Source organism: Sus scrofa, chromosome 7, assembly GCF_054392235.1.
Source record: "Sus scrofa isolate SSC_HxYL_T2T_F1_AM1 chromosome 7, Sscrofa_HxYL_maternal_Yorkshire_Landrace_v2.0, whole genome shotgun sequence".
NCBI lineage: Eukaryota > Metazoa > Chordata > Mammalia > Artiodactyla > Suidae > Sus > Sus scrofa.
Genome location: NC_139389.1, coordinates 135,206,325 through 135,233,595, shown reverse-complemented (window position 1 = coordinate 135,233,595; position 27,271 = coordinate 135,206,325). Strand labels below are relative to the sequence as shown.

Genomic DNA, 27,271 nt, shown 5'->3' with positions numbered 1-27,271 from the left:
GATGGCTCTGTAAAGAATTAAGAACCAGAAACGGCGTCTGGCGTACCCACAGCAGCAAGATGTGTACGTATCCGGGTAAGAGGTACTTACTAAACTGTTCCAAGGACAGGGTCTGGCATCCTAAAATACCACTTAGTGGCAGCGCACCCAGGTGCCAAAATGAACCTGGGCTCCGAGGCCCTGGGACGTCAGAGCCTCCTCACTCTGGGAGGAGGAGGGTTAGACGTCAGGGGAAAACAGGTGGGAAATAAGACGGAACAGGCTGGAGTTTGGCACACGCTTGCCAGACGGGCAGCAAGTTGGGCTCTGAGCTTCTTACTGGCTGAGGCGAAGATTAGGCAAACCTGTGCTGCTCAGACTCCCACATTGTTTGAATTACTTGGGGGGTCCGTCTAAAATACCCCTGATGGGGAGACTCTTGACAAGGCGCCCCCCTCCGGAGATGTAGGTGCTGCTGCCCTCAGACCACACTTTGAGGACAACTCAGGGTCCCCAGGATGGAGACACGGGGACAGCAGCTCTGTCACTCCAGGTCCCAAGAGCCCTTGCAGGGTGAGGTGAGGCCTGGAGTGGCTCCCCCAGCAGCAGCAGCCCCAGGACCCCTGCCTCTTAAGGGTCAGGTCTGAGCAGTGGTCAGCAGAGGGTGGCCGGCAGAGACAGGAGTCAAGGCCAGGCTGTGGGGGTGGGGGTGGGGGGGACAGGAAGGGGGAGGGGCTGAGCTTTGGATCCTGTCAAAGGGTGGGCCACACAAGTGTCTTTGCCCCCCCCACCCCCCGCCCCGCCCTGAAAGCACACTCGTGTTCAGACAGTGCAGGGCCTGGCTCCATCCTGTCCCAGCAAACAGGGATTTCTGCCGGTCCGGCCCCGGCTCCACACCTGGCTGTGCAGGGTGAGGCCCAGCGCCCAGGGAGGGGCCCAGGAGCTGAGACACAGGGGCCCGGCTGTGCCCAGCGCCCCGGCAGGAACACGGAGGCTGTGAGGAACGAGGGGGATTCAGGGCCGAGGGGCTGCGGTCCACGCTGGAACCACAGCACAGGACATCCTGAGCCTCCTGAATCTCGAGCGGAGGGCGGCCCACTCCCACTGTCACCTTGACCCAGGAGGGAGCCAGGAAGGGGTGACGGGTGGGGGAGGCCTGGCCTGAGTCCCTCTGCTGTGCCACACACCCAGGGTGCCACCCGGGGCTGGTGCCTGGGGCTTCCTCCCAGCAGGAAGCAGGGGAGTGGGGAGGGACGGGGCCAGCTGCTGATGGCCTCCCCGCCGGTCCCGTCCCCTCGGCTCCTTCTAAAAATGTGCCCGCAGCCGGCCTGCCTTCCTCTTTGAAGGGACAGATGTCAGGGAGAAAGCTGATTATCGCCAAAGGCTGGAGGCTGTGACCGGAGCTCTCGGGAGCGTGACCCAATTCCGAGCTATTCTCGGCCTGGTGGGAGCCGAGTTATTCCCCTCCCGCCAACGCCGCCGCTTCCGAGGCAGCCTGACTTTGAGACGCCCTCGTCCCCGCCGGGCACAGGCGCCGCCCGCGTGCCACCTTGCTGTCCCCAGCACCCACACCCTAGCGTGGCAGGGTCTCTGCCCATGTGACCCAAGGCTTGAAAAGAGCCTGCAGGACCGGGCTGGCCCCACCGCCTGGGCCATGGACGTGAGGGGAGCCGTGTCCGGGAGGAAGGGGAGGAAGGGGAGGAGCCCGGCTGAGCTGAGCTGCAGCAGCCCGGGCGGCACGTGGACACACGGACGAGCCCAGCTGAGGACGAGCCCGAGAGCAGCCAGGCCGCAGGTCTGGAAGGAACGGACGGCTGCCTTAAGCCGCTGACTACCTTTGGGGGAGGGCTGTTTGCCACGCGGCATATCCGTGGCAACATCTACCCAGGACACGCAGCTCAGAGTTTCCTCTGTGGCTCAGCAGGTTAAGGACCCCGACCAGTACCCATGAGGACACAGGTTCAATCCCTGGCCTCGCTCAGCGGGTTAAGGATCCTGTGTTGTGGTGGCTCTGGCGTAGGCTGGCAGCTGCAGCTCTGATTAGACCCCTAGCCTGGGAACCCCTATACGCCGCGGGTGCGGCCCTAAAGTGCAACAAAAAGCAAAGAAACAAAAGCTGTGGCGGTCAGCGGAATGCCACCTGCCAGTGCACAGCCCAGTGTCCTGAGTTTTTAGTTTCATGACATGACTAACTGTAAGCACAGTGATTAGAGGGTATGGATTTTGCAGACGTCTCAACGTCCAGTCTTCTGATAAAATACTCAACTGCCACAGGGGCAGAGGCCCTCCCTCAGGTAGACTCAGCAGCGGCCCCCACTTCTGGCCTTGGAATCTTCTGGGCAGTGGAGGCTCCCACGCGTGATAATAATCACGGAGACGTTCTGCCGACACCGGCTGTCCCTGTGTCCAAACGGGGACGTGACAACCCACGGCAGCTATTCCCCCGCCCCCGCAGGCAGAGTTCCTCTCTGCACACGAGGGAGTTGGCGCGTCGACGTGGGGCCAGACGGAGGATGTGACCCCAGCAGCCAGGAGCCTGAGTGCAGTGCGGGCTCTGGCCCCTCCCGCGGAGGACAGGCTTCCGGCAGGGCCCCATCCAAACTCCTGACCCGAGACCACACCGGTCCATCCCGGAGGCCCTCCTGCCTCAAGCCCACAGCACGGGGGCCAGTCCCCCTTCTCTTGCTTGCTCTTCTCGGCTACACTGTCTGCCTAGTTCCCAGGGGCCCTCAAGGCTGAGCTGCCCTGAACATCTGGGTCCTTGGCACCAGGGGGGCACTGGCAGGTGCTCGGCCCACATTTGCTGGGTGAGAGCCACCCTGAGGCTGAGGACACGAGCAGCCAAAGCCTCCAGCAGGGCCACCCCCTAGGCTGGCAAAGGACCCGATAGCCCTGGGCAGAGCAGAGCACTGGGGCCCGGGGGCAGCCCTGCAGTCAGCGCAGGTGGGCAGGCTGCCCCCTGGGAGGGGGCAAGGTGCTGCCCCATGCAGCCTCGCTCCTGTGCTCACTGCCTCCGCCTCCTGCAGAAGCTGCCGGCTCGGGGCCTCCCTGCTCCCACCGCTCCCTCCTCCACGTCCAGCAGCCCTTCCAGACCCGGCAGGCCCATCACGCTTCCCCGGAGCAGGGATCTCTCCCTTGGCCTCTGTGGTCACAACCGTGACAACGGCACTGGGGAGTGGGAGAGACTGACAGGGGTCGAGGGGAGTCTGCCCTCCTCCGCACCTGTTTCTCCCCCTGGGCAGCAGGCTGGGACAGGGAGAAGCTGCATGGCCCTCCTGGGCCGGGGTCCCGGCAGCCCACCCCATGGCGGCTGGGAGAGAGCCAGGGCCCCAGGGAGGACAGACAGGTCACGAGGCAGAGGGAGATGAGCCTCTGGGTCATGCCCTGTTAGACAGGAAACAGCCTCCAGGGGCCTGGCAACCCTGATGACACTGACCCCCACCAAGGCCCGCCCTGGGCCTCAACCCACCCTGCTGCAGCTTGGGCACTGGGTGCGAACCCGTCCGAGGCTGGGGAAGCACAGGGGGGCCAAAAGCAGCACACACTGCGGCCGCCCTGGATCCTGGCCCAGGGCCAGGTGCGAGCGGCCACCTGCCTCGGGGCTCAGACCCTGCAGGGGACAGGGCTCGATGTGTCGCACCTCGGCCAGGCAGGGCTTGGGGTGACAGGGCGCAGAAATTTCCAAGGAAAAACTGAAGGCCAGAGGTGCCTGTCTGGGACTGGATAGGGAGTTTCCGGGTGAATCCTTGTCCCGTGACCAGCCCCAGGCCGCTGACTCAAGGAGGTGACTGTCACTGACCTGCTGATCGGTCCCTCACGACGCCCCTGCCTCTCTGGGCATCAAGCTCCCCATCTGCAGAAGTGGGGGGGGTGGTGCTCGGCTTCTGCTCCTCTTCCCGCAGGGGCTCCTAGGCTGCAGGGCTGTGGTCAACAGCATGGGAGGCGTGGGAAAAGGTTGAGTGAGATGCTCCTGCCCGGGGGTCGGAGTCACTGGCACATTGGAGTGGGGCTTTCAAGGATGCACAGGGGTTCACCGCCGGCTCAGGGCTAGGTGGGGCTCAAAGCTGAAGCTGGGAGTTCCCGTTGTGGCGCAGTGGTTAACGAATCCGACTAGGAACCATGAGGTTGCGGGTTCGGTCCCTGCCCTTGCTCAGTGGGTTAACGATCCAGCGTTGCCATGAGCTGTGGTGTAGGTTGCAGACGCGGCTTGGATCCCGCGTTGCTGTGGCTCTGGCGTAGGCTGGCGGCTACAGCTCCGATTGGACCCCTAGCCTGGGAACATCCCGCAGGAGCTGCCCAAGAAATGACAAAAAAAAAAAAAAAAAAAAAAAAAAAAGCTGAAGCTCATCTGGGCCTGGCTGACTCGATGGGGTGGGACAGATGCTCAGAGGGCCCAGTGGAGCCATGGAGGCCTGTGTGCTGGGCTGGCCACACTTGAGAACAGCTCAGTGCCAAGAGCAACTACAAGCTTGGAGAGGGACCCAGGTCTTCTGACCCCTAACCCTTCGGCCCCCACTCATCCCCCACCCCAGGGTGGGCCCTTCCAGCTCACACAGAGGTGCAGGCCCATCACTTCCCCAGAGCCGCGGGCTAGGCTGTCAGCCTGAGCGCCGTCCAGAAAACAGGCACAGCTGGGCCTGGAGTGGCTGCTTGCACACGGCACCAGGCCCCCTGCAGGCCTTTCCTGAAGACCAAGGAAAGCCCGGGTGCCTCCTCTGTCCCTGGAGCTAGACATCTGGTCAGAGGTCAGGGCCAGTCCTTGAAGGAACAGGTGATTCCAGGGACCTCAGGGTCTCTGAAGGGACACAGGTCTTGGGTTCTAAGAGATGGGTTCTCTTGCAGGCCCACCTCACTTGGCAACCCTCCAGCGACCCCCAAGCCTGGGTGGTGGCCTTGGGCCAGAACAGAGGCCAGGGGGTGGGCCCTGAGGAAGCGCACGAGGCAGCCCAGGTGCCTGGGCCAGGCTGCTGACGGAGGGCCTGGGGCACAGGGGACAGATGTGGCCAGAGGGAGAGACAGACACACAGGCAGGGAGTCCCTCTTCTCCCGCCCCCACCCTTCCCAGGGACAAGTGGCCCTTTCTGCAGCTGGCTGGGGGTGGCCACACACTCGCCCCTTTGTCCACCATGTCCCAGGCCATTGTCCTGGAGTCCAGAGCCCCTGCAGTGTCCGCCTGGGAGAGGAAGAAGCTGAGCTGGGCAGGTGTGGAGAGAAGTCTGGCCTTGCAGGGCACCAGTCAGCGCGGCAGGGGCGACAGTGTTTATTTCTCTGCCAGGCATGGTTGGGGGCCGGCTTCCTGCAGCGCAGTGCCCTGGGCTCTGGTCCTAACATGGGGACAGAGGCTCCTGGCTGCTGGTGAGGCCGGGGTGGGGCTGAACACACGGGACCCGGTGACCTCCCATCCTCCGTCCTGTACGCCCCGCAAAAGCCCGAGGCTCCTTCGAGAGGCAGGGCACCGCGTGGCTGGGACTTGGCCTGGCCGACCATGGGAAGCACATCCCGTCTGGCTCAGCTCTTCTCTAAGGGACACACGGGGGCCCTGGCTGGACCAGGGCAGCAGAAGGCACTTTCAGGGGTAGACTGGGGTGGGGTGGGGGGGACTGGGCACAAGCCCACATGGCCCAGGCAGTGCCCAGTGGAGTAAGGTCAGGCCTGAGGCCACACAGCAGGGTCCGCTTTCAAACATCGATGACAGGCCAGCCCACAACCCTGCCGGGCAGCTGCTTCACAGGCCCAGGCCCTCTCCCTCCTCCGAGTCTTTGCTCCCCACCTGCTGTAGGAGGCCCCCGGGAAAGGGGTGAGAGCTGTACCCTCCTGCCACCTGCCCTCTTGGGCCTCCACATCCAGAAGAGGCCACGGCAGTGGACACTTCACGTGACAGCAAACAGCAGCAGGATGGGACGCTGAGGGCAGGGGTGACATGGGAGGGAGGTCTGACTCCCCAGGGACTGGATGCTTCCCCCTCCACCCCCCCCCCGTGGCAGCCTCCTTTCAGCCACACACCAGGCCCCGGCCCACGGTCCCTCTGTTTCTAAACACGGCCCGGCAGGCGTCCGCTGACCATATAAGGCATCTTCTGGCCGAGCCGAGCCTCCCTGTCTGGCCCCGCAGGGCCCCCAGCTCCCGGAGTCCTGCCGGCGGCTCGCTAGCCCAGGGTCTTGGTGGCGAAGGTCAGGTACCCGGTGTGGCCCACGGCCTCCTTCATGGGCGTGCCGCTGCGGAAGGGGCGGGCGTCGGGGCCCGGGCTGGCGCCCAGGTCGGGCGCGGGCAGGCTGACGGTGCGCACATGATAGACCTGGGGCAGCACCTCCAGGGTGCTCAGCTCCGAGAAGCCGCGGGCCACCAGCGCCTGGCACGTGCGCTGCACCTGCTCAATGCACGGCGAGAAGGAGCAGAAGCGCCCACCTGTGCAGGAGGACACGGGGATCAGTGCGCCGGGGGCCCCCCGGCCCGGGGTCTGTGGGCCAGGACTGCAGGGACAGAGGCCACACACCCCAGCCTCCTCCCAGTACCCCACGTGGCCCGCCCCCAGCCCCACCCTGGGGTCAGGCTGGCCAAGCTGCAGCCCAGGGTAGAGGAGCTGGGCAGGGCCCGGGGACAAGCACTCCCCTGCCTCTCGGGTCCCCGTGGGGGTGGGGCCAAGTCCACTCCCGTGACTCCCTGGGCTTCCAGTGGGTGCTACCACCCTGATTCCTACAGGCAGCGGGGGTCAGGGCCAGGGTGGAGCCCTGACAAGGCCCAGCCCCAGGGGCGCCCAGAATAGCTCCAACCATGCAGAGCAACTCGGGGGCGAGGGCTGCTGCTGTCACAGGAAATTAGAGGCTGTTGCTTGTTCCAGGGACAGCAGGCGCCTACCCAGAGCTGAGCCCTGCAGCCCAAGGATGACAGGGCAGGCGCAGAGCCCGCAGCCCCCTCTTGCCGCCTCCCACCAGGGCCCGCCCACAGCACCCCATGGCTTGGCTCTGGTCCCCTCCGGGAAGGGAGGGTGTGCGAAAGCCAGGCTGGGGGAAGGGAGGTGGCCCAGGCGAGCCCCCAGAGGTCCCAGAGGCCTGGTTGCCTCAGCGACAGCCGGCACACAGATCACCGCATCGGGTCTGCAGAAAGTCTGCACGGGGAGGCAGAGCATGAGGTTTTTGTCAACCCAGAGGGCAGGGTCGCCCCGAGGGGACCTAATCCCTGTGGCTCAGTCAGAGGTCCAGAGAGCAACTAGGCTGGGCTCACGCAGCGGCAGGCAGGCCCCCCAAAACGTGGGAGCCACGGGTAGGCTGGGAGCAGATCAGTGAAAAGGCCCAGAGAACAGGGCTTAGCGGGGCAGCGGGAACGGGGAGAGAGAGACGGCGGCTGCCCGGGCTGGCCACCAGGTCAGGGGCTCAGCCGCTGCCTGCTGGGTGCCCAGTGCCAGCCTCCTGGGACCGTCCCCAGAGCAGGAAGGGTCTGCAGGTGACTGGGGGCAAAGCTGGAGGCGGGGAGGTGCGGTGGACCCCCTGGCCCAGGCCATGTCAGCAGAGACCAGGGCCCACCTTGAGCCAGCGGGCAGGGGGACCCTGTGCTGGAGCGGGGCCGCCCCCGTGGCGCTCGGCTCCCCGGGGGGCAGGGGGGGGTGCTGGCTGCCGAGGCGGCTCCTTCTCCAGAAAAGGGAAAAACCCAGGGCCTCGCCAGCGCCTCCCTGGCTGGGAGCCCAGCCCTCCGCCTCCGCACCGGCATCTTCCCTAAAAGGGGCACGTTCGCCTGGCTGGCGGCTGGCGGCTGGCGGGGTGGGGAGATTCTACCAGGGCAGCTGGGGTCAGGGGCTGACCTCTGACCTCTGGCATGCTCTCACGCAGACAGGGCTGCCACATTCCCCAGCGGCCTCAGACACCTGCCACCGCAGGGTAGGAGTGGGGCCCCACTCTCCCCGAGCCCCCCCCGCCCCCAACCTCAGGCCAAAGGGGGCCCTGGCCTGGCCACCCCGCCCCCATCCCAGAACCCCTGGCGCACCTTCAACCTTGAGAGCATCCCAGGCGTGGCCCACGGCCTCCCACGGTGAGGGGATGTCCAGGAAGACAGCGTCCGCCACGTGGCTCACGCCAAAGCCGCTGCGACACACGTCCTGGTTGCGTACGGTCACCCACCGGCCCACGCGGTGCTCCTGGAACTCCTCCCGAGCCTTCTCCGCCCGCTGCTGGTGGAACTCCACCGTGTGCAGGTGGCCCGTGGGTGCAATGGTGCGGATGATGGCGTGGGACACAGAGCCGCTGCCGGTGCCTGGCGCGGGGCAGGGGACGGACAGGGATCAGACTGGGCCACCCAGGAAACCACCCCACCCTCAGCCCTAGAGACCCACGAAGGGCCCACAGGTCATCAGGCCCAGGGACACCGAGGCGGGGTCTGGGCTGGCGCAGGGGAGAGGCTGGTGACCCACACCTGCCCTGGGTCCAGCCCTGCCCAACCCCAGCGCTGGAGCAAACTGCTGCACAGACCTGGAGCCCCAAAGATGGGTCCTGGGGGGCGCCGGGACTGGCTCCAGACGAAGAGGCCCGGAACCAGCCCGTGACTGGTCCCCAGCTCTCCATGGACTTGGGTCCGTCCACTTTCCTGCCCCCCAACCCTGCCCCCACCGCCACCGCTCTGCTCCCGCCAGGAAACCGACCAGGGCCCTGAGGGGCTCCTGGGCACAGAAGCCTTTCTGGGTCCCTTATTTTTTAAATTTTTTATATCTTTTTGCTATTTCTTGGGCCGCTCCCACGGCATATGGAGGTTCCCAGGCTAGGGGTTGAATCAGAGCTGTAGCCACCGGCCTACGCCAGAGCCACGGCAACGGGGGCTCCGAGCCGCGTCTGCAACCTACACCACAGCTCACAGCAACGCCGGATCATTAACCCACTGAGCAAGGGCAGGGACCGAACCCGCCACCTCATGGTTCCTAGTCAGATTCATTAACCACTACGCCACGACGGGAACTGCCCTTATTTTTTGTTTGTAGTTACTGGACCTCATCCAGCCTACCCAACCTTCCCTGAGTTCCAAAGGGCAGCTTCGAACAGGTGATAGGGAAGGGAGGGGCTGCAGGGACAAGGGGCAGCAGTCAAGGAACAATAGTGCAGCCTGGGGCAGCTTCCCTTCCCTCTCAAGGCATATGCATAACCACACCTGAGGCCCCAGAGCCAACCCCCAACAAAGGCGAGACGCTAACTACCTGATAAATCCTCCTCCTTCCAGGACCCCCGGTAAACACCAGCCGGCCCCACCTGCCCCTAATCTGAGGCTCCATCTGCGCCTGCAGAACCACTTCGCCTGCAGAACCACTTCCGGTCTTTGCCCAAAGGAGGCCCAGTGCTCAGCTGGGAAGCCTGCTGCGGCCCCCTCTGCCTGGCAAAACCATAAAGCTATTTGTTTCTCCTTCGCCCAAACCTCTTTCTCTGGGCCTCTATTCGGCACCACTGGACAGAGGCCACAGCCACTTGGGGTGCAGCTCTGCCCCCATCCTGTCCGACCAAGGGCACAGAGAGACATGGCCTGGTGACCGGTGTGCTCCCTCCATGTCACTGATCCCCAGTTTTTCTCCAGCCTCATGGTCCCCGCCCTCAGCCTGCTATGCTGGGGCGCCCTGCCAGGCCTGCGTCCTGCCCTCCCCCCGCCTCGTGGCTCCAGGTGCCAGGTGCACACACCTCCCCTCCCCCACAACAAGCAACCAGCGCCAGCCCACCCGCAGGTCCATCCCCGCCAGGCCTCCCCCTCTTCCCTCCTCTGGGGGCCGCTCCTCGCCGCCGCCTGCCTGCCAGCCAGCCCCAGGCCCCGACTCCCTCTCCAGTCCCGGACTGTCTCACCGTCTCACTCTCGCCCGACCATGCCCCTCCCCATTCCGCGCAGGAAGTCAGCCTCCTGTGACCCTTGAGCTTTGCCCCTCTCCCCCCCACCCCCACCCGACCTCATTCTTGCTCCTGCCACCCCCGCCTCTTCACTGGCCCCTCACGCAGGGTCTTGGAGAGGCTCTCCCTTGGGGTAGCCATCTCCCTTGGCTCTGGGACCTCCTTTCCATCACTGTCAACTCAGCGTCCCCTCTTCCAGAGAGGTCCGGCTGACCGCCCTAGCAGGAGGGACCTCGTGAGTCAGCAGTAAACACACAGCCCTGTCCGGCCAGACCCCAGCAATCCACACTGAAACGGCCACACTGGGCTGTCTGCCCCTTTGGGAAGCAGAAAGCTGGCCTGTCTTGTCATGGCTGAACCCGCTACTGCTGGGGCGGGGGAGCGGGTGCGCGCTCACTGACAAGCTCTTTCAGCAAGTGGAGCGAGGCCCCAAGTGCACAGGGCCCAGCAGTGCGGCTGTCCACTCCCAGGGCCCCTGGTGCCAAGCAGTTGGCCTCTGCCCAGCCCCCACCCACTCTCTGACTCACAGCCCAGGTTCTGCATCCGACACCTCCCCTTTCCAGGTGCTCAGCTGGGTAACACAAGCCCAGTTGTCCGCATGGAGGAACTGAGGCCCAGAGAGGGCCTGAAGCCCTCCAAAGTTGGCGGCGACTCTTTTGAGACCTGGGGCCCCCAGGCGGGTGCATGGGTGAGGCTGAGAACTTCCACTTGTGCCCTCGGCCCTGGGCTCAGTGGCAACGGTTCTGGCTTGGGATGAGCACGAGACAGGCTCTTACCCATAACGAGCACCTGGGAGCAGCCCTGACCTCCCTTCGGGAAGGGGCAACGCTCAGCCCTGGGCCTGGGGCTCCGGTCACAGCGGTCAGGGCCTGCTAGGCCGGGCACCCTCTGCCCTCTGGGCAGCTCAGAGTTAGGGCCTGGCAGTCAGCACCTTGGTCAGCGCCGAGCAGCCCTCTACCCCACCCCAGCAAGACAGGTGGGACGCCAGTGTGCCCAGCTCCTACGGAGGGCTGCTGAAACCCAGCAGGACCCTGTGCGGCTCCTGGACACTGATTCACATAACAGCACCTTTGAGCTCTTGGGCAGAACTGAAACTCCAACAAAGGAAAAAGGTTAAGTACCGGATAAAGCGTCCTTCATTCCAGAGAGGTCACAGTTTGATAACCTTTAGAACCACAGAAGCTCACCAGGAGACCCCCGAGGCCGGATGAAAGGAATGCAGGCCCTGCACACACCCTGATTCTTATCACAAACTTGCCCTGAGCCACTGCCATAAAATTCACTGAAACCTCTGTGGGTGGGGATGCACTGTTTTGGGGGCATCAGCAGCGGTGTCCCCTCATCTGGCAAAGCAATAAAGCTATTCTTTTCTTCTTCACCCAAAACTTGGACATGGAGATTCGCGGGGGAGGGTTTTGGCAACATTATTCTTGATCCCGCTCCATCGATTCTCAGATTATAGCACCAGCCTCCCCCCAGGCTTCCTTCCTCCTGCCCTCACTCCCTGCAGTCAGCCCCTGAGAAAGATCCTGTTAAAACAGAAGTGGAGGAGTCCCCGTCATGGCTCAGTGGTTAACGAATCTGACTGGGAACCATGAGGTTGCGGGTTCGAACCCTGGTCCCAGCTGGTTGAGGATCCAGCACTGCCATAAGCCGTGGCGTAGGCTGCAGATGTGGCTCGGATCCCCCGTTGCTGTGGCTCTGGCATAGGCTGGAGGCTACAGATCCTATTAGAGCCCTAGCCTGGGAACCTCTATATGCCGCAGGGTGTGGCCCTAAAAACACAAAAAAACCCAAAACAAAACCAAAACAGAAGTTGAGGAGCTCCCATTGTGGCTCAGAGCATTAAGAACCCGACATCCTGTCTGTGAGGATGTGGGTTCTATCCCTCACTCAGTGGGGTAAGGAACCGGTGCTGCCATGGCTGTGGCATAGGCTGGCAGCTGCAGCTCTGATTCCATCCCCAGCCCAGGAGCTTCTATATGCCCTCAGGTGTGGCCCTCAAAAGGAAATAGATAAGTAAATACATGAAGATAGAGGGTGAAGAGTCACGCCTGTGTTCAGGAAGCGCAGACTGGAGGCTGGATGGACACTGGGTCTGACCTTCACCCTCAGGAGCCGAGGCGGCCTGAGGAACTCACCGGACTCACAGACCACAGAGCCAGGCCGAAGCTCCAGCATCATGGTGAGCAGGGCGATGTCAGTGGAGTAGAGGATCTGCGTCCGGTGCGGCAGGTTCAGCGTCCAGAGCTCGGGCGTCGGGTGCAGCACATACACCCAGCCACCACGGCCGCAGGTCACCTTGGAGCCAAACGGGCGGCCAATGAGGTCTACCGAGTGTCGCAGGACGCCGTGCCGGGTCTGGGTCTGGGCCCCACGCTGTACACGTACGGCCACCATTGCACCATGGCCCAGCGACAGGATGGCTGTGTCACCCTCTTTGATCAGCTCCTCGTACGCCACAAAGCTCATGGTTGCTGTCTGGCAAGTGCCAGGGACCTGTAAGGTGTGTGGACATGAACATGTAAGGCGACAGGAGGCAGGATGTGTACCTTAAGTCCCCGCAGAAGACGGTGAGGCCCAGCTCCTGAGCAGTGCGGGTGGAGTAGCTGTCTCAGCCTCTGGCACAGTCCATTAGGGCAGCCCAAAAGGGCTGCACCCTGGCCTGACGATTGAAGCCCTTCTTGGTCTGGGCATGAGACAAAAGCCATCAGCCCAAATCACAGACGGAGAGACTGAGGCCTGGCACTGGCAGAGAAGAGGCCCAAGGATTCCCACAAAGAAACGACTTGACCCTTGGAGCTCTCTTTTGTTTTTTCCATTTTCGGTTGCCCCGTGGCGCATGGAATTCCCAGGCCAGGGCTCAGATCTGAGCCACAGTTGTGACCTAAGCTGCAGCTGCAGCAATGCCAAATCCCTAACTGACTGTACTGCGCTGGGGATCGAACCAAGGGTCCCAGGCTCCCAAGACACCACGCATCCTCTTGCATCACAGCAGGAACTCCTTGGAGTTCTCTTGTGTTGCAGTGAGTTAAGGATCTGGCAGTTGTCTCTGCAGGACTTGGGTCACTACCGTGGCACTGGTTCCAACCCTTGCCAAGGAACTTTTACGCGCCATGGGCACAGGAAAAAAAAAGGACTTGGTCCTCTGGAGTCACCCTTCTCCAGGAGCCGAGTTCCCACTGCCCAGCTGTGAAACCAGAGAGTATCTAGGGGGAAGCAGCAAATGGCCCTTGATGTCACCTCCAGGCCAGGCTCGGTGCCGCAGATTCCCATGGCGGGCATCTGGGCAGACGAGTGGCACAGCGGTGCAAGCATAGGTTGGGGATGTGCAGCGGGACGTAAACAGAACACTGGCCTGGCCAGGGCAGAGGCAGGCGGAGGGTCAGGCCAGGCTGGCACGGCGCTGAGGGCGGCCAGGGAAGGCTGCCCGGGAGCCGTGGGCGCCGCGCCCGCCAGGGCGACCCCCCCACCCGCACACTGCCACCGTAGCCCTGGGGAGTCTCACCGGCGACGTTCCTCGGGTTGAGACTCCCGGAGGCGCTACACGTGGCTCCGCGCCGCGGCTACAGCCCTTCCGGCTCCGGCCCGGCGCGCGGCGCCCGCTGACGACGTCACGGCCCCGCCCCTCGCGCGCGGGCTCCCGGGACCCGCGGGCCCCCCTTGCCGCCGTCCGGGGCGCACCTCCCAGAGTTTCTCCAGCGTTTCTAGCTGCTCCTGCGGAAGACAAACGGGAAGTCCCACTGTCCCGCCGCCGAGCTGCTGCGGTCCTTTCAGATCCGGGCAGGGTCCCCTTCGCAGCCTTGGACAGCCCTGGAGTCCCCGAAGGGCCGGCCCACCGCTAGCTGCGCAAGCCCCTAGCGGGACACTTGGCCATGGCCGTTTTGTCCCTGCAAACCGCCCTGGGGACACCTCTAAATGGCTCCCAGGATATATTCCAGAAAATGGGATCGCAGATCAGAGGGTCGTCCAGAAGGCTTTGGCCGGGCTCAGCCAGAGGAGTAGGAAGGAGATGGTGGCCTTGAAGGGGCGGCGGAGGTGCAGTTGGCGTTCCTCCCCTTCGGGGCACATTCTCCAAGTGCAGAAGCTGCTTCAAGAAGGGAAGAGTTCTGTGTCCCCACGGTGCAATGAGCGCTGGATGAACTGGGCTTACCTTGGGATCAGAACAGGGCAGGGGGGGAGCGGGGGAGGCGGGGGCGGGGGTGGGGTTGGAGTGTGGTGGCTGGAGAGGTGGGGCAGAAAAGGGAAGCGGCGGCCGGGTTCTGTCTCAGCAGTGCTGATTCAGAGCCGGTTCCTCTGTGGAGAGTGTGCAGAGGCCGATCCCGCAGCACTCTGGTCCCTGCGGGCCAGGGCTTATCCTGTTAGCCTTGAGGACTAGAGAAGGATAGAGACTGCAGCCCACTCAGCTGCTGTGGGGCCTGAGCCCTAACCGAGGGCCAGCTAGCAATGACGCTAGGCCACACTTCTTGGCCCAGGCCACTCCATCCTGGGTAAATGGGAGTGGCCAGGCCCTGCCCACTTGTGGAGCCCTCTGAACTCTCCCCCTCTGGGGCCAGGACTGATAAGGGTGTTTGTGGACCTCAGAGTCCATGGCAAAGACCCAAGTGCGTCGTTTCAGCCCCTCTGTGCCCCAGCCCTGACTTGGGCCTGGGTCTTGGGCAAGACAATGAGGAGCCTTTGATGACCTCCATTCTCTGCGAGGCCAGTGCTCTGCCCACCAGCTGCCTGCGTGGATGCATCATGTCCTGCACTGAGACAACCCAACTCTAGGGCTTGCCAGCCTTTGTTCCATGTGACTCTGCTCCCGCCTGAATCAGCCCCTAATTACGCCCCTGGGAGATCTCAACTTTCCACTTGGTGTGGGGGTTCCTCTTCTCCAGCCTCTTGCTTCTCAGAGGCTAAATGCCTGAGAGCCTAAATTAGGACTCAGTGACTTGGTGACTCGCCAGTGGTTTCCTGTGGTCCCAGCTTCCCACTTGCCTCTCCTTCCGTGACTGGCAGGCCTGTTCCTCCATTGCTCTCTCCTCCAGGCAGCCCTCCGAGGGCTCCATCTCCCCAATGTGAGCCTACCCCTGGCCTCAGCCTGAGTCGACCTGAGCACCTTACTCAGGACAGCATTTGTGTATAAGGGGCCCCTAAAAAGAACTAAGGCTCCAGTTGTCTTTTGGCGCAACGGGCTAAGGATCTGTCATTGTCACTGCAGGGGCTCGGGGCACTGATGTGGCTTAGGTTTGACCTCTGGCCCAGGAACTTCCGCTATGTCATACACATGACCAGGGAAAAAAATAAAAAGAACCAATGCTAGGAGTTTCCGTCGTGGCGCAGTGGTTAACAAATCCGACTAGGAACCATGAGGTGGCGGGTTCGATCCCTGCCCTTGCTCAGTGGGTTAAGGATCCGGCGTTGCCGTGAGCTGTGGTGTAGGTTGCAGACGCGGCTCGGATCCCGCGTTGTTGTGGCTCTGGCGTAGGCCAGTGGCTACGGCTCCAATTCAACCCCTAGCCTGGGAACCTCCATATGCCGCGGGAGCGGCCCAAGAAATGGCAAAAAGACAAAAAAAAAAAAGAACCAATGCTATATAAGCCCAATTAAGTGTCATCACCTTGAATCCTCCTCACAAGCCTCTGAGGGTGGGACCACCTCACAGATGGGGAGCATGAGATTCAGGGAGGTCAAGAAACTTGTCTAAGGTCACGCAGCCAAAGTGGCCAGCGTGGGCTTGGGATTTAAAGCCAGCAAACTTGGCTTCGGAGAACCAGTGGTGGATCTGAAGAAATGTGGGAACAGGCAGGAAGAAGGCCCTGGAGGGAAGGGAGAGGCTGAGGATGCTGACAGAGGGAGGCTGCTCCGCTCCTGCGTCTCAGGCAGTGATCAGGTGACCCAAGGTCCCTCTACTCTGAACAGCTCAGCCTTCTGCCCCAACATGCTCTGTGACCACAAGGCAGTCCCTGCCCCTTTCTGACCCCAACCAGCTTCCCCTGTGCGTTGTGCGGAATTCAGGGGCAGGGCACCTGCAGGACGCAATGGCCCTGGGCTGCGCGCTGAGGAGACAGACCCTGAGGAGGCCATCCTGTGCCCTCCCACCCGGCTCGCCCCCGCCTGCCCAGGTCTGTGTCTGCCCCGCTCAGCGGACCATTCCTGTGGATGAAAGGCCGGAACTCCTTTGAGGCTCCCCACCCCCTCCAGGGCCCAGTGGTTAATATGTAACCATGTGTGATTTCTGAGGAACCTGGAACGTAACTGGCCAGGTGATGTCACCCAGTTTCTTGCCTGGACGCCACCAAACCGGCTCCCGTGGGCCCTGGGGAGACTGGAGGGTCCACAGACAAGGGCTAGTTTAGCCATGGGCAGTGTTCTTCCCCCGGCGGCAGAGGCTGGTACCCCCCAGTCCCCCTCTTTGCTTCACTGCTCTGGGACACCCCCACCGGCTCCCCAGCAGCCCTTGCCTAGTGGGGGGCCTCAACCTGACTTGAGTCTAAAGGCCTGGAAGCCCCACCCCACTTCCACCGTCACAGCTGCTGACCATGCACTCTGTCACTGTCAGTCCGAGTCCAGCCCCCCGGGCTTGGCCCGCTGGGGGTCCCTGGGGTGGGCCCTGCGTCTGGTTAGCACAGGCCCAGGCCCTCGAAGATCACTCAGGGCTTGCCAGACCTCTGACCTGGTCCCCCTGTCACCCACCTTCTGATCTTCCCTTTGCTTATCTGCAAAAGTAGGACAAAACCCTCATCTCAGAAGGCTGGGGACCGGGGCAGGAGCAACCCCAGGGCCTGGCCCTGGGAAGACCCCAAGGCCCCTGGACTTCACCTCTCCTTGCTCCTGGAGGGAAGTGAGAACAATGGGGGTCCTTCCCTTCCCCCATCCCAAGTTGGTCAGGCAAATCGAGGGCGGGGAGGGGGAGGGGAAAGGTGGCCTTCTGGGAAGCTGCAGACAAAGAGCCCTGAGGCGGGCAGGTCTGAAAGCCAAGGAGGCTTTCAGGGCCAGCAGCTCTGTTTCCAGAAACAGAAACTTGAGCCCATCAGGCCTTTGGGGGTGGGGAACTGGGGAAGGCAGCTGCAGATCCTTCTAAAATTAGGGGAAGGGGCTGCAGGGGGCACAGAATGCAGGAATTTCAGGCTTAAGGGACACCTGCTGAGACCGCAGAGACTGGCGGGCGGGCGGAGGGAAGGCAGAAGTCCTGGTGTAGACAGGCCTGAGTGTCCCTCACTGCTGGGTGGCTCCCCTGCCTCAGTTTCCCGCTCGGAGGCAGACAGCGGGTGGGAGAATCCAGAATGTCCAGGGCCATTTGCCTTTTTACCTTGATCTGTTTTATGGGTCTAAAAACATGCTGACTGGGAGCAAGTCAAAGCATGCCAGGGTATGCAAGGAAAGAGGCAGGAGTCCCTCCCCGGTGAACACAGGACTGCATGGAGGCAGAGGCCAGCGGACTTCCCTTTCCTCCAGTGCCTCTTCCTCGGAGGCTCCAAATACACTGGAATTTCTACTCTATCCCTGCCCCCGAGGCTCTCATCTCCTTCCATCCCTTGAGGCTATTTTGGTCATTGGTTGGCTTGCTCCAGGCATCTTCTGTCCCCCAGCAGCAGCCCACAGAGCTCACTGTGCAGCCCTGGAGAAATTCTGCTAAACCCACACAGAGATAAGGGTTTCCTCCCTTCCTTGCTTCACTCACAAAGCAATATGATGGACATTAACCACACAAGCTCCAAGTCACGCTTTTTAATAGCTGCGTAATACTCCACACTGGGAAAATGCCTTCCCTATGCCCTGGCCAGTTCCCAAGTGTTGGGCATCCAATAGTATCCAGATTTATTGGTGTTTGTTTCTCCTACTACACATCTCTTGGTCTACCTGCAAAGAGAAACGAGGCTGCCCTTTCCAAAGACTGGATTCCTAGAAGTGGTATTGCTGGGTCACGGAGAAGGAACATTTTACATTTTAATAGATCTTGCCAAGTGACTTTCCAAAAAGGATGTAGCAATTTGAAGCTGCGGCAGCGTGTGAACGCCTGTCTCCCCACGTGCCACCCTGTAGCCCACACTGACTGGGGTCAATCTTCTGCAATTTGGGTGTGTGGTGGGTAGTGGACCGCATAGTCATTGTTGTCTTAACTTGCATGATTCAGATTTTTAGTGAGTTATTGTTTGTTAGCATTTCCCCTGTTTTTTTGCCTAGAGTCTCCAAGTTCTGCCTTTGGGGTGGGGGGTGGGGAGATGTATTTGTCTCCGACAGAGAGGGCCCAGGCCTAGAGGCTGTGCACTGCCCAGCAGCCTCTCAAGGCCATGTGTTCCTGCATCGACCAGGAGGGGCCGGGTCTGGGGAGGGGGGGGGTCTCTGGCTGGGATCCCCAAAATCCCCTGGGAACTGCCCAAGGTCAATCTACCAAGGGTGCCGCCGGGCTGGGCGGCATCCAGACTTCGCCCTCCCTCTGCACCAAGATGGCCCGGGAGATGCCTGCGGGCACCTTGAGGAAGGTCGGAGGCTTGGGGCCAGCTCGGGCCGGCGGGAGAAGGGAGGGGTTTGGGGGGTGGCAGTACCTGCTGTGGAAGCCCTGGACGCTCTCGCCTGGCCCCTCGCTGGGAGCACCGCGGAGACTGGCGGGCGGAGGGAAGGCAGAAGTCATGGTGCAGACAGGCCTGAGCGTCCCTCACTGCCGGGTGGCCCCCCTGCCTCAGTTTCCCGCTCGGAGGCAGACAGCGGGTGGGAGAATCCAGAATGTCCAATGGCCTAAAGTTCCCGCTTTGGGATCCTGGGCGGGCGGGGTGGGAGGCCTGCAAGGGGTCCCAGCCAGGGGGTAGTCGCGGTGGGCAGCCTGGGAGGGGTGGGGGGGGGGGTGTAGGGGCCCCGGGCGGCGGACAAAGCGGCGGGCACCACCCCGCAGCGCGGTCCAATGGAATGAATGGGCTATAAATAGCGGCCAATGGGAGGCCCGCGTCGCGCCCCTTAAGAGCAGCTGGAGCTCTGAGCGACCGCTGTTCGCCTGCGACGCGCCCGGAGCTGCCGGTCTCTCGAGAGCTCCCACCCCTGCCTGGCCGCTCAGTGAGTGGGCCATAGGGCCCGGGCCGCTGGGGCAAGGGCTGCGCGGGACACTGGGGCAAGGGCTGCGCGAAGAGGCCGGGGCGTCCCGCGCTCGGCGCAGCCCCCCGGCCCACCGCCTAGGACGGGAGCATCAGCTAGGCTGGGGGTCGTCGTGGTAGATGTGATAGTCTCCTGCGCGCAGCGCAGACCTCGCCTGACCTTGGCCCGGTCCTTGGGTAGGTTTGCAGGTGGGAGGCTCAGAGCCTCGGGCCCCGCTGACCCCCACGTCTCCCCGCAGCTCGCCGCCGCCGCCGCCGCCGCCATGCCCTTCTCCAACAGCCACAACACGCTGAAGCTGCGCTTCCCGGCTGAGGACGAGTTCCCCGACCTCAGCGGCCACAACAACCACATGGCCAAGGTGCTGACCCCCGAGCTGTATGCCGAGCTGCGCGCTAAGAGCACGCCCAGCGGCTTCACGTTGGACGACGTCATCCAGACCGGCGTGGACAACCCAGGTACCGCACCCTACTCGCGGGGTCAGGGTGCCCGCGCCGTATACGTGACATATATCGGGAGTCTAGGACCCAGGGCATCCCCCAGCCCCCCTCGGGCCAAGGTCCCGGCGCCCCTTCTCCGCGCGCGGCCACAGGATCCTCAGCAGCTTGCCCGGGCCTGGCAGTGACGTCACTGTCCCCATTCCGTGTTCCCCTCTAGGCCACCCCTATATCATGACTGTGGGCTGCGTTGCTGGCGACGAGGAGTCGTATGACGTGTTCAAGGAACTCTTTGACCCCATCATTGAGGACCGGCACGGCGGCTACAAGCCTAGCGATGAGCACAAGACCGATCTCAACCCAGACAACCTTCAGGTGCAGGGCGGCCTCGGGCGGCGGGTCGGGGTAGGGAGGGCTCTCTCGACGCTGAACCCCGCTTGGTCTCCCAGGGCGGCGACGACCTGGACCCCAACTACGTGCTGAGCTCGCGGGTGCGCACGGGCCGCAGCATCCGCGGCTTCTGTCTACCCCCGCACTGCAGCCGCGGGGAGCGCCGCGCCATCGAGAAGCTCGCTGTCGAAGGTACAGGTCGGGCCGACTGGGTGCCTCCCGCGCCCCCCCACCCCTCGGTGCCGGTCCCTGCCCGCTTGTTTACCGGTCATCTGAGCCGCCGCCGCGCTCTTATCTGCGAGCCGGCTCCGGTTTCCTGGAGGGACAGGCCCAGCACCCTGGGTCTGCGGCGCACTGGGGGCCGGCGAGGGTCGGCCCGCCGCCCCGACCGACCGCGAGGACTGGATTCCCAGCAGGCTGGGCGGGCATTGGGAGGTGGGATGCACTCCTGTCGCGAGAGGGGGTGAGGGTATGGGCACGGACCCTCCCCTCCCCCGCCCCCTCCCGCTCGTCCTCCTGAGCGCGCCCCTTCGCAGCCCTGTCGAGCCTGGACGGTGACCTGGCGGGGAGGTACTACGCGCTCAAAAGCATGACCGAGGCGGAACAGCAGCAGCTCATCGACGACCACTTCCTTTTCGACAAGCCCGTGTCGCCCCTGCTGCTGGCCTCGGGCATGGCCCGCGACTGGCCCGATGCCCGCGGCATCTGGTGCGTAAGGCCCAACCCCCCTCCCGCGGGTCCCTCCACCCCGCCCCTTCGTCCCCGAAGCGGCCGAGCCAGGAGGAAGAGGGAGGAGCCTTGCTCCTGGGAGAGGTTTGGTGCCGCCCAGGCCTCCTTGCAGGTGACCTTGAGCACGCAGGTGTGTGAAGGACCCTGGCTGATAGAGGCCTCAGCCTCTCGGCATCTTAGAGGTGGGGGACCCGTCCTGCTGGCTTTTCGCCTTCAAACACCCCGCCTTGGGAGAAGGACCTTGCCTTTTCTCTTTCTAGCCCACTTCCCGCTGGGACTCTGAGTTGCTGGGTGACGCAGAAGTTTCCTCGGTTGGGGAGTCGGGGGAGAAGGGCTTACCAGCTCCTGTTTCCACTTCCAAAGCCAGATAAAGTGCATTCTCCTGGCCACCTCTGCCCCTTCTCCCCTCTGTGGGGACTGTACCCCCCCATGCGCCACCCAGGCTAAACTGGGCAAGCTGGGAAGTGGCCCAAAGCCTTTTCATCCCCTCCCTGCCTGACCCCAGAGTGTAGACGGGGCTGGGGTCCTAGCAACAGCCCGCACCCCTGGTACAGGTGGGACGAGCACCTCTGGGACTTGAGAATTGGGTCTGGGGCCCCCTCGTTTTGGTTTCTGGACGTGGCCCGAGACCACAGTCCAGGGAGGAGGCTGACTGTGGGCCTTCCGCAGGCACAATGACAATAAGACCTTCCTGGTGTGGATCAACGAGGAGGACCACCTGCGGGTCATCTCCATGCAGAAGGGGGGCAACATGAAGGAGGTGTTCACCCGCTTCTGCAATGGCCTCACTCAGGTCAGGCCTGGCCACCCCCAGGCGGGGCTGCGACGGTGGGAGCCTGGTGCCTGGGAGGGGGCAGGACGAGGCCCTGGGGTTCAGGCAGATCTGTAAGGAGCTCCTGGGTCCCCTCTGGTCCCCTGGGGGTGCCTCAGCCCATCCTCCCCTCTGACACCTTCTCCGCCTCTAGATCGAAACCCTCTTCAAGTCCAAGAACTACGAGTTCATGTGGAACCCTCACCTGGGCTACATCCTGACCTGCCCATCCAACCTGGGCACGGGGCTGCGGGCAGGTGTGCACATCAAGTTGCCCCACCTGGGCAAGCACGAGAAGTTCCCCGAGGTGCTCAAGCGGCTGCGGCTCCAGAAGCGAGGCACAGGTGAGCTGGGTGGGGACTGCAGGCATCCCCTCAGGGTGCCTCCCTTGACACCCCCCCAACCCTGCTGACCCGTCTGTCTCCCCAGGCGGTGTGGACACCGCCGCTGTGGGCGGGGTCTTCGATGTCTCCAATGCTGACCGCCTGGGCTTCTCCGAGGTGGAGCTGGTGCAGATGGTGGTGGACGGGGTGAAGCTGCTCATCGAGATGGAGCAGCGGCTGGAGCAGGGCCAGGCCATTGATGACCTCGTGCCCGCCCAGAAGTGAAGCCCTGGCCTGCACCTGCTGCCACCACCAGCCCCGCTGCTTCCTAATTTATTGCCCGGGCAGTGCCCACCATGCACCCCTGAGGCTCACCCTTTGGTGGCTGAGTCCTTAGCCTCGCTGTAGAGACTTCTCCTGCCGCCCTCAGTAGAGTTTATTTTTGTGATGGCTAAGATGTTGCTGATGCTGAAATAAACAGGTTTTGGCCTGCCCCAAGTCTGAGTGGTGCCTCCTCTTTCCCAGGGCAGCCCAGGGCCCCGCAGTCAGGTTGTGAGGACTGAGCCCTGGGTCTGCCCTTCTGCGTGCCATGGGACAGGAAGCTGGAGGCTGTCCGGACAGTTAGCCTGCTGTACCCCCTCCCCAGTCCTATTCATGAGCCTCTTCTGCCATCCTGTCTACTTAGCTTCCTTGCAGGTTTTGGGTGGGCTGGGGGTGGGGCCGGGGGGGGTGGAGAGAGGAACCCCAGGGTGGCAGAGCTCTGCCCTGAGGACCTAAGGGATTTTCGGGCCTCGGGGGTAGAGCATTGCACGCTGCTTAGCCCCATCCTGCAGTGAGCAGTCCAGGGGCTGGCGGGGTAGGGGGGATGGGGACTGGAGCCCAGAAACTTGATGCCTTTTCCGGTGCTCCACCCCCAAGTCCTGTTACTTTTCTTCCTGGCAGCTTGTCCCTGCCACCATCCCCTCCCACCACCCCAACACCTACTCTAGCTCCTAAATAGTCTCTCTACTTCCCTCCCAACCTCCACCTAGGCTGAACTGAGCCCTTCTTGGCACCCCAGGCTCCATACCCTTCCAGGAAGCCCTGGAACCCCTTCAGTCCCCTTCCTCCTGGCAAGCCTCTCCAAAACCCTCAGGTGCCCCAGTCCCTGGGCCTCTCTCTTCATTAGGGTCCCTAGGCAGAAGGAGATCGGGTCTGTTCTGGAGGCGGTCTTCTGGTCTATTTCCCAGTTGCTACCATCCCTGTCTCAGGGGTCTCACCAGAGATGAGCCCCTGAGGGGCTCAGCCAGGGCACCCCCCAGCCTGTCTTCTTATGCTCCTCACTCTGCAGTCTGTGCTGCCACCTGCTGGCCAGGGCCACCTCTGTTTTCCGATTCCCCAGCCCCATGTGGATCTAGGGCCCCCAGTTCCATAAGTCAGCCAGGCAGGCCTTAGCCTGCTGAGGTTGGGAGAAGCCGGGCATGGCTCATGACAATCTCTCGCTGGGCAGACAAAGCCTAATAAAGAGTTGCAGGAGGGGTGCCCTGTCATCTGCCTCAGGGGCCAGGCAGGGCAGCGCTCAGCCTCTGCCAGGGAGAGGGCATGGGCCCACAGGCTGGGTGAGTGTACACTTGGGGACCGCCTGGGGGCCAGGGTTCAGTCCCAGGCTTGCCTTTTCACCATGAAGGTTCAGGTGAGGGGCACATAGCAGGCAGCAACTCCATTCTCAGCTTCCTCTAGCCAGCGTGGGCTAGGCCAGGCCAGACAGTGCTTCCTGGAATCTGGTGACTCAGGGTAGAAAGGGCCGTGACTAGTCCAGGAAGCGGGTCCCTCCTGGGAAGGCCTTCCCTGTGCAGAGGCAGCACAGAAGAGACAGCAGGAGCAGGCGGAGGCCTCTGCCAGCTGGCCCAGGAGCTGCCCAGGCTTGCTGTGTCACCGCTACCTGCAGAGCTGCAGGGACTGCACATGGGCTGGCAGGGGTCCTGGCCCAACTGCCTGTGCCCACCCTTGGGCCTGTGCTCCCTCCAGCTGAAAGCCCTCCTGCCTACTCAGGCCCCCTCAATACCAGCCTGTCCCGACAGTACCCTAAGGTGGGTACAAGCACCCAAGGGGCCTGGTCAGGCAGGCATATCACTGCCTGGGAAAGAGGCCTTAATCCCCCTTCACCACCTGGACCTGTCAGAATGGGTTCTCCCATACTAGCAGTGGGCAATTTGCAGTGGCAGGCCCAGCCAGTCACCCAGAGGACGGGGCCTGGCACAGGATTTCTCACCAGGCAGGGGAGCCAGCTACCCCAAGCAGCCGGAGACTCCTGCCCTTGGGCTACAGCCCCTGGGCTCTCTGGAATCTGGCCAACAGCCAGAGAGTAGCACCGGCACAGCTCCTCGGGGCCCTGTAGGGAGAAGCCTCTTCCACAAGCTCAGCTACACCCACTGCTTCTCCCCTAGGCTACTCATTTTCCTACCCCGTTTTCCCCTTGCCTCACTTGTACTTCTCACTTTTTATTCTCACTTCGGCTGGCTGTACTGAACGTGTGCTTGGAAGGCGCATTAATTCTTTCTGGGCCAAGACCGTTTCCACTCAGAGGGGGCCCCTCTGCTCAGCCAGCAGTCCATGGGCCCTTTGACCAGGGCCCTACAATCTGTCTTCCTGCCCTCTGGACACACGGTGACTGTACCTTTCCTTGAAATCCTGGTCAGACGGGGAAGCCACCCCACTGGGAGACAACACACACCTGTATCCACTCACTGCTTTGGGTGGAGGACACCCCAGGACACGGTGACAGCATACACACCTGTAACGTGGTAATGGCCCAGCTAAGAAACTTCTCAAGCACAGAACACTACCATCTGGGTGCTGCCATGGGTACTGCCAGGCACTCAGCAGTATCCCCAGCCTCTGCCCCCTAGATGCGGGCAGTATTACCCACCCTGTTTGCGACAATGGAGAGACAATGTCCAGACAGTGCCAAATGTCCCCTGAGGCCCATATCATCAGTGGTTGAGAACCACTGTCCTGCACAAATAGAGATGCAATTACTTAGAACAGGGCAGAACCGGTCAGGACGGCCACCGATAAAGTGTTGGTTAAAAAAACCAGGCCGCCTCCCTCAACATGGTGCCATGCAGGAATCCACAGCAGCATGAAGACCTCAGTGAGACGGAGACAGGCCTAAAGAAAGCGGAAGTGCAAGAGCAGGTTATGAAACAGCTTGTACTCCTGAGAGCCCACACAGGACACGTATGGAAAAATCCTGAAGAACAGCAGTCAGCTGTGGGTGGAGGGGTAACAGGTGACTTCCTTCTTTATACTTTCGTCCCCAAGTTTTCTACAGTGAACATATATTGCTTATATAAGCTGAACCAAATTCTTTTTTTTTGAGTGGTTTTAAAAAAATGTGGCAAGGTGTCCCCGCTGGTGGGAGACCATCACTGAGGCCACAGGGCGTCACTGCCACCGCCCCGGCTTGCTCTGGAGGAACCTCTCCCCAACCCTGGGGTGGAAACAGAGTGGACTGGCTGAGGGGCAAGTCCTGCGTTCCGTTCACTGCTCTTGGACCTTTCAGAACATCCAGGGTGCAGGACCTGCCACTCTCGGCAGCAGCTGCATGGGTGGCAGTGGCCTGCACGGTTCCTTCCTCTGCATTTCTGTTTGGAGCTGCTACACCAAAGCCTCCTGCCGCACCCTGGGGCTCACATGTGTTCTCACCAGGATTCTAGGCTAATTTCTTTCCCCACAGGTAACAAAGGAAAACAATCTTTTGGCTGGCAAGAAGTCGTCTTGCTGGCTGTGGGGTTTCCAGTGAATGAGGGGAGTGAATTTCAGCTTGAAGAAGCGAGGCTGAGGGCTGAGGCTTTTCACATGTGAACTGGGGGACAGTGCTAGTTCCCAAGCCTAGCCGGAGAAAGCGCTTTCTGTAGGGATGCCCTTCACAGCTCTGGACTCGAACTTGTCTTTGCATCACTGTTTGGCTTTGCTAGAGCCACAGAGAAGTGAGGATGTAATGCTTTGTTTCAGAAGTCCTAACTTTCACACCTTTCTCAGAGTTGAGGTCTTGTCAAAATTTAAACCTCAACTGGACTTCCCTTTGTGGCTCAGTGGGTTAAGAGCCCGACTAGCATCCATGAGGATTCAATCCCTGGCCTTGCTCAGTGGGTTAAAGAATCGGGTGTTGCTGCAAGTTGCTGTGTAGCTGCCGCTCTGATTCAACCTCTAGCCTGGGGACTTCCATATGCTGCAGGTGCAGTCCTAAAAAGAAAAAAAAAAAAAAAAAAAAAAGGAAAAGAAAATGTAAGGCCTGACTTTAATAATTAAACTTAAGACCCAGAAAAGCTAAAAACTCTCCTTCCAGCTTATTTTTTAAAAAATTATAGTTGATTTACGATGCTATGCAATTTCTGCTGCACAGCAAGTGACTCAGTCACATATGCATTCTTTTCTCGTTGTTGTTTTTGGCTACCTCGTGGCATATGGAATTCCTGGGCCTGGGGTTAAATCTGAACTGTAGTTGCAACCTACACAACAGATGCAACAACACTGGAACCTTAACCCACTGTGCTGGGCTAGGAATTGAACCTGTGTCCCAGTGCTTCAGAGATGCTGCCAATCCCATTGTACCACAGCAGGAACTCCCACTCTTTTTAAAATACTATTTTCCGAAGTTCTTGTCATGGAACAGCAGAAACGAATCCGACTAGGAACCATGACGTTGCGGGTTCAATCCCTGGCCTTGCTTAGATGGTCAAGGATCTGGTGTGGCTGTGAGCTGTAGTGTAGGTCCCAGATGCGGCTTGGATCTGGCATTGCTGTGGCTGTGGTGTAAGCCTGCGACTGCAGCTCTGATTGGACCCCCTAGCCTGGGAACCTCCATATGCTGCGGGTAAAACCCTAAAAAGACAAAAAAAATTACATACACATATAATTTAGTATTATTATTATATATTATTAGTATTTATTATTATATTATTATATATGTGTAATATAATAATATATATATAAATAAAAAATAAAAATAAAATACTTTTTTTTTTTTGTCTTTTTCTAGGGCCACACTCGAGGCATATGGAGGTTCCCCAGGCTAAGGGTCTAATCGGAGCTGTAGCCGCCGGAGCCACAGCAACGTGGTATCCGAGCCACGTCTGCGACCTACACTACAGGTCACAACAACACCGGATCCTCAATCCACTGAGCGAGGCCAGGGATCAAACCCGCAACCTCATGGTTCCTAGACAGATTCGTTAACCACTGAGCCACGATGGGAACTCCAAATACTACTTTTCATCATGGTCTATCCCAGGAGATTGGATATCGTTCTCTGTGCTATACAGCGGGACCCTGTTGTTTATCCATTCTTTTTTTTTTTTTTTGTCTTTTTGCCATTTCTTGGGCCACTCCCTCAGCATATGGAGGTTCCTAGGCTAGGGGTTGAATCGGAGCTGCAGCCGCCGGCCTACGCCAGAGCCACAGCAACGTGGGATCCGAGCCGTGTCTGTAACCTACACCACAGCTCACGGCAACACCAGATCCTTAACCCACTGAGCAAGGCCAGGGATCAAACCTGCAACTTCATGGTTCCTAGTCGGATTCGTTAACCACTGCGCCATGACGGGACCTCCTATCCATTCTAAATATAACAGTTTGCATCTACTAACCTCAAACTCCTAGTCCATCCCACTTCCCCTACCTCCCTTGGCAACCACAAGTCTG

General features: G+C 61.3%; 2 protein-coding genes across 5 annotated transcripts; one reads left to right on the top strand and one right to left on the bottom strand.

Moving 5' to 3' along the window:
* Positions 1-5,223: 5,223 nt before the first annotated feature.
* TRMT61A (tRNA methyltransferase 61A) lies at positions 5,224-13,956 on the bottom strand. 2 transcript variants are annotated; one of them, XM_021081563.2, is made up of 4 exons: positions 13,512-13,956; positions 11,969-12,326; positions 7,957-8,223; positions 5,224-6,384 (listed from the first exon to the last, which is right to left on the bottom strand). In XM_021081563.2, exons 2-4 carry the CDS (start codon positions 12,297-12,299, stop codon positions 6,125-6,127), a joined length of 858 nt encoding a protein of 285 aa, XP_020937222.1. In that variant the 5' UTR covers positions 12,300-12,326; positions 13,512-13,956; the 3' UTR covers positions 5,224-6,124. The 2 variants fall into 2 exon arrangements, with proteins under 2 accessions (XP_020937222.1, XP_020937221.1); XM_021081562.2 differs by lacking the exon at positions 13,512-13,956 and adding an exon at positions 13,336-13,411.
* A 4,836-nt stretch (positions 13,957-18,792) lies between these two features.
* Positions 18,793-22,084, top strand: CKB (creatine kinase B). Of its 3 annotated transcripts, none has more exons than XM_084966664.1 (8): positions 18,793-18,860; positions 19,138-19,354; positions 19,554-19,708; positions 19,783-19,915; positions 20,260-20,431; positions 21,122-21,245; positions 21,418-21,607; positions 21,693-22,084. In XM_084966664.1, exons 2-8 carry the CDS (start codon positions 19,162-19,164, stop codon positions 21,869-21,871), a joined length of 1,146 nt encoding a protein of 381 aa, XP_084822790.1. In that variant the 5' UTR covers positions 18,793-18,860; positions 19,138-19,161; the 3' UTR covers positions 21,872-22,084.
* Positions 22,085-27,271: the final 5,187 nt, after the last annotated feature.

Bases quoted from the DNA above. Each gene is read 5' to 3' on its own strand.
- TRMT61A (XM_021081563.2), bottom strand. From the start codon at position 12,299: ATGAGCTTTGTGGCGTACGAGGAGCTGATCAAAGAGGGTGACACAGCC. The intron at 8,224-11,968 runs GTGAGTTCCTCA...GCCCCGCGCCAG, and splicing joins CTCTGTGGTCTGTGAGTCCG to GCACCGGCAGCGGCTCTGTG. The intron at 6,385-7,956 runs GTGCGCCAGGGG...CCTCCTGCACAG, and splicing joins GGATGCTCTCAAGGTTGAAG to GTGGGCGCTTCTGCTCCTTC.
- CKB (XM_084966664.1), top strand. From the start codon at position 19,162: ATGCCCTTCTCCAACAGCCACAACACGCTGAAGCTGCGCTTCCCGGCT. The intron at 21,246-21,417 runs GTCAGGCCTGGC...CTCCGCCTCTAG, and splicing joins TCTGCAATGGCCTCACTCAG to ATCGAAACCCTCTTCAAGTC. The intron at 21,608-21,692 runs GTGAGCTGGGTG...CTGTCTCCCCAG, and splicing joins GCTCCAGAAGCGAGGCACAG to GCGGTGTGGACACCGCCGCT.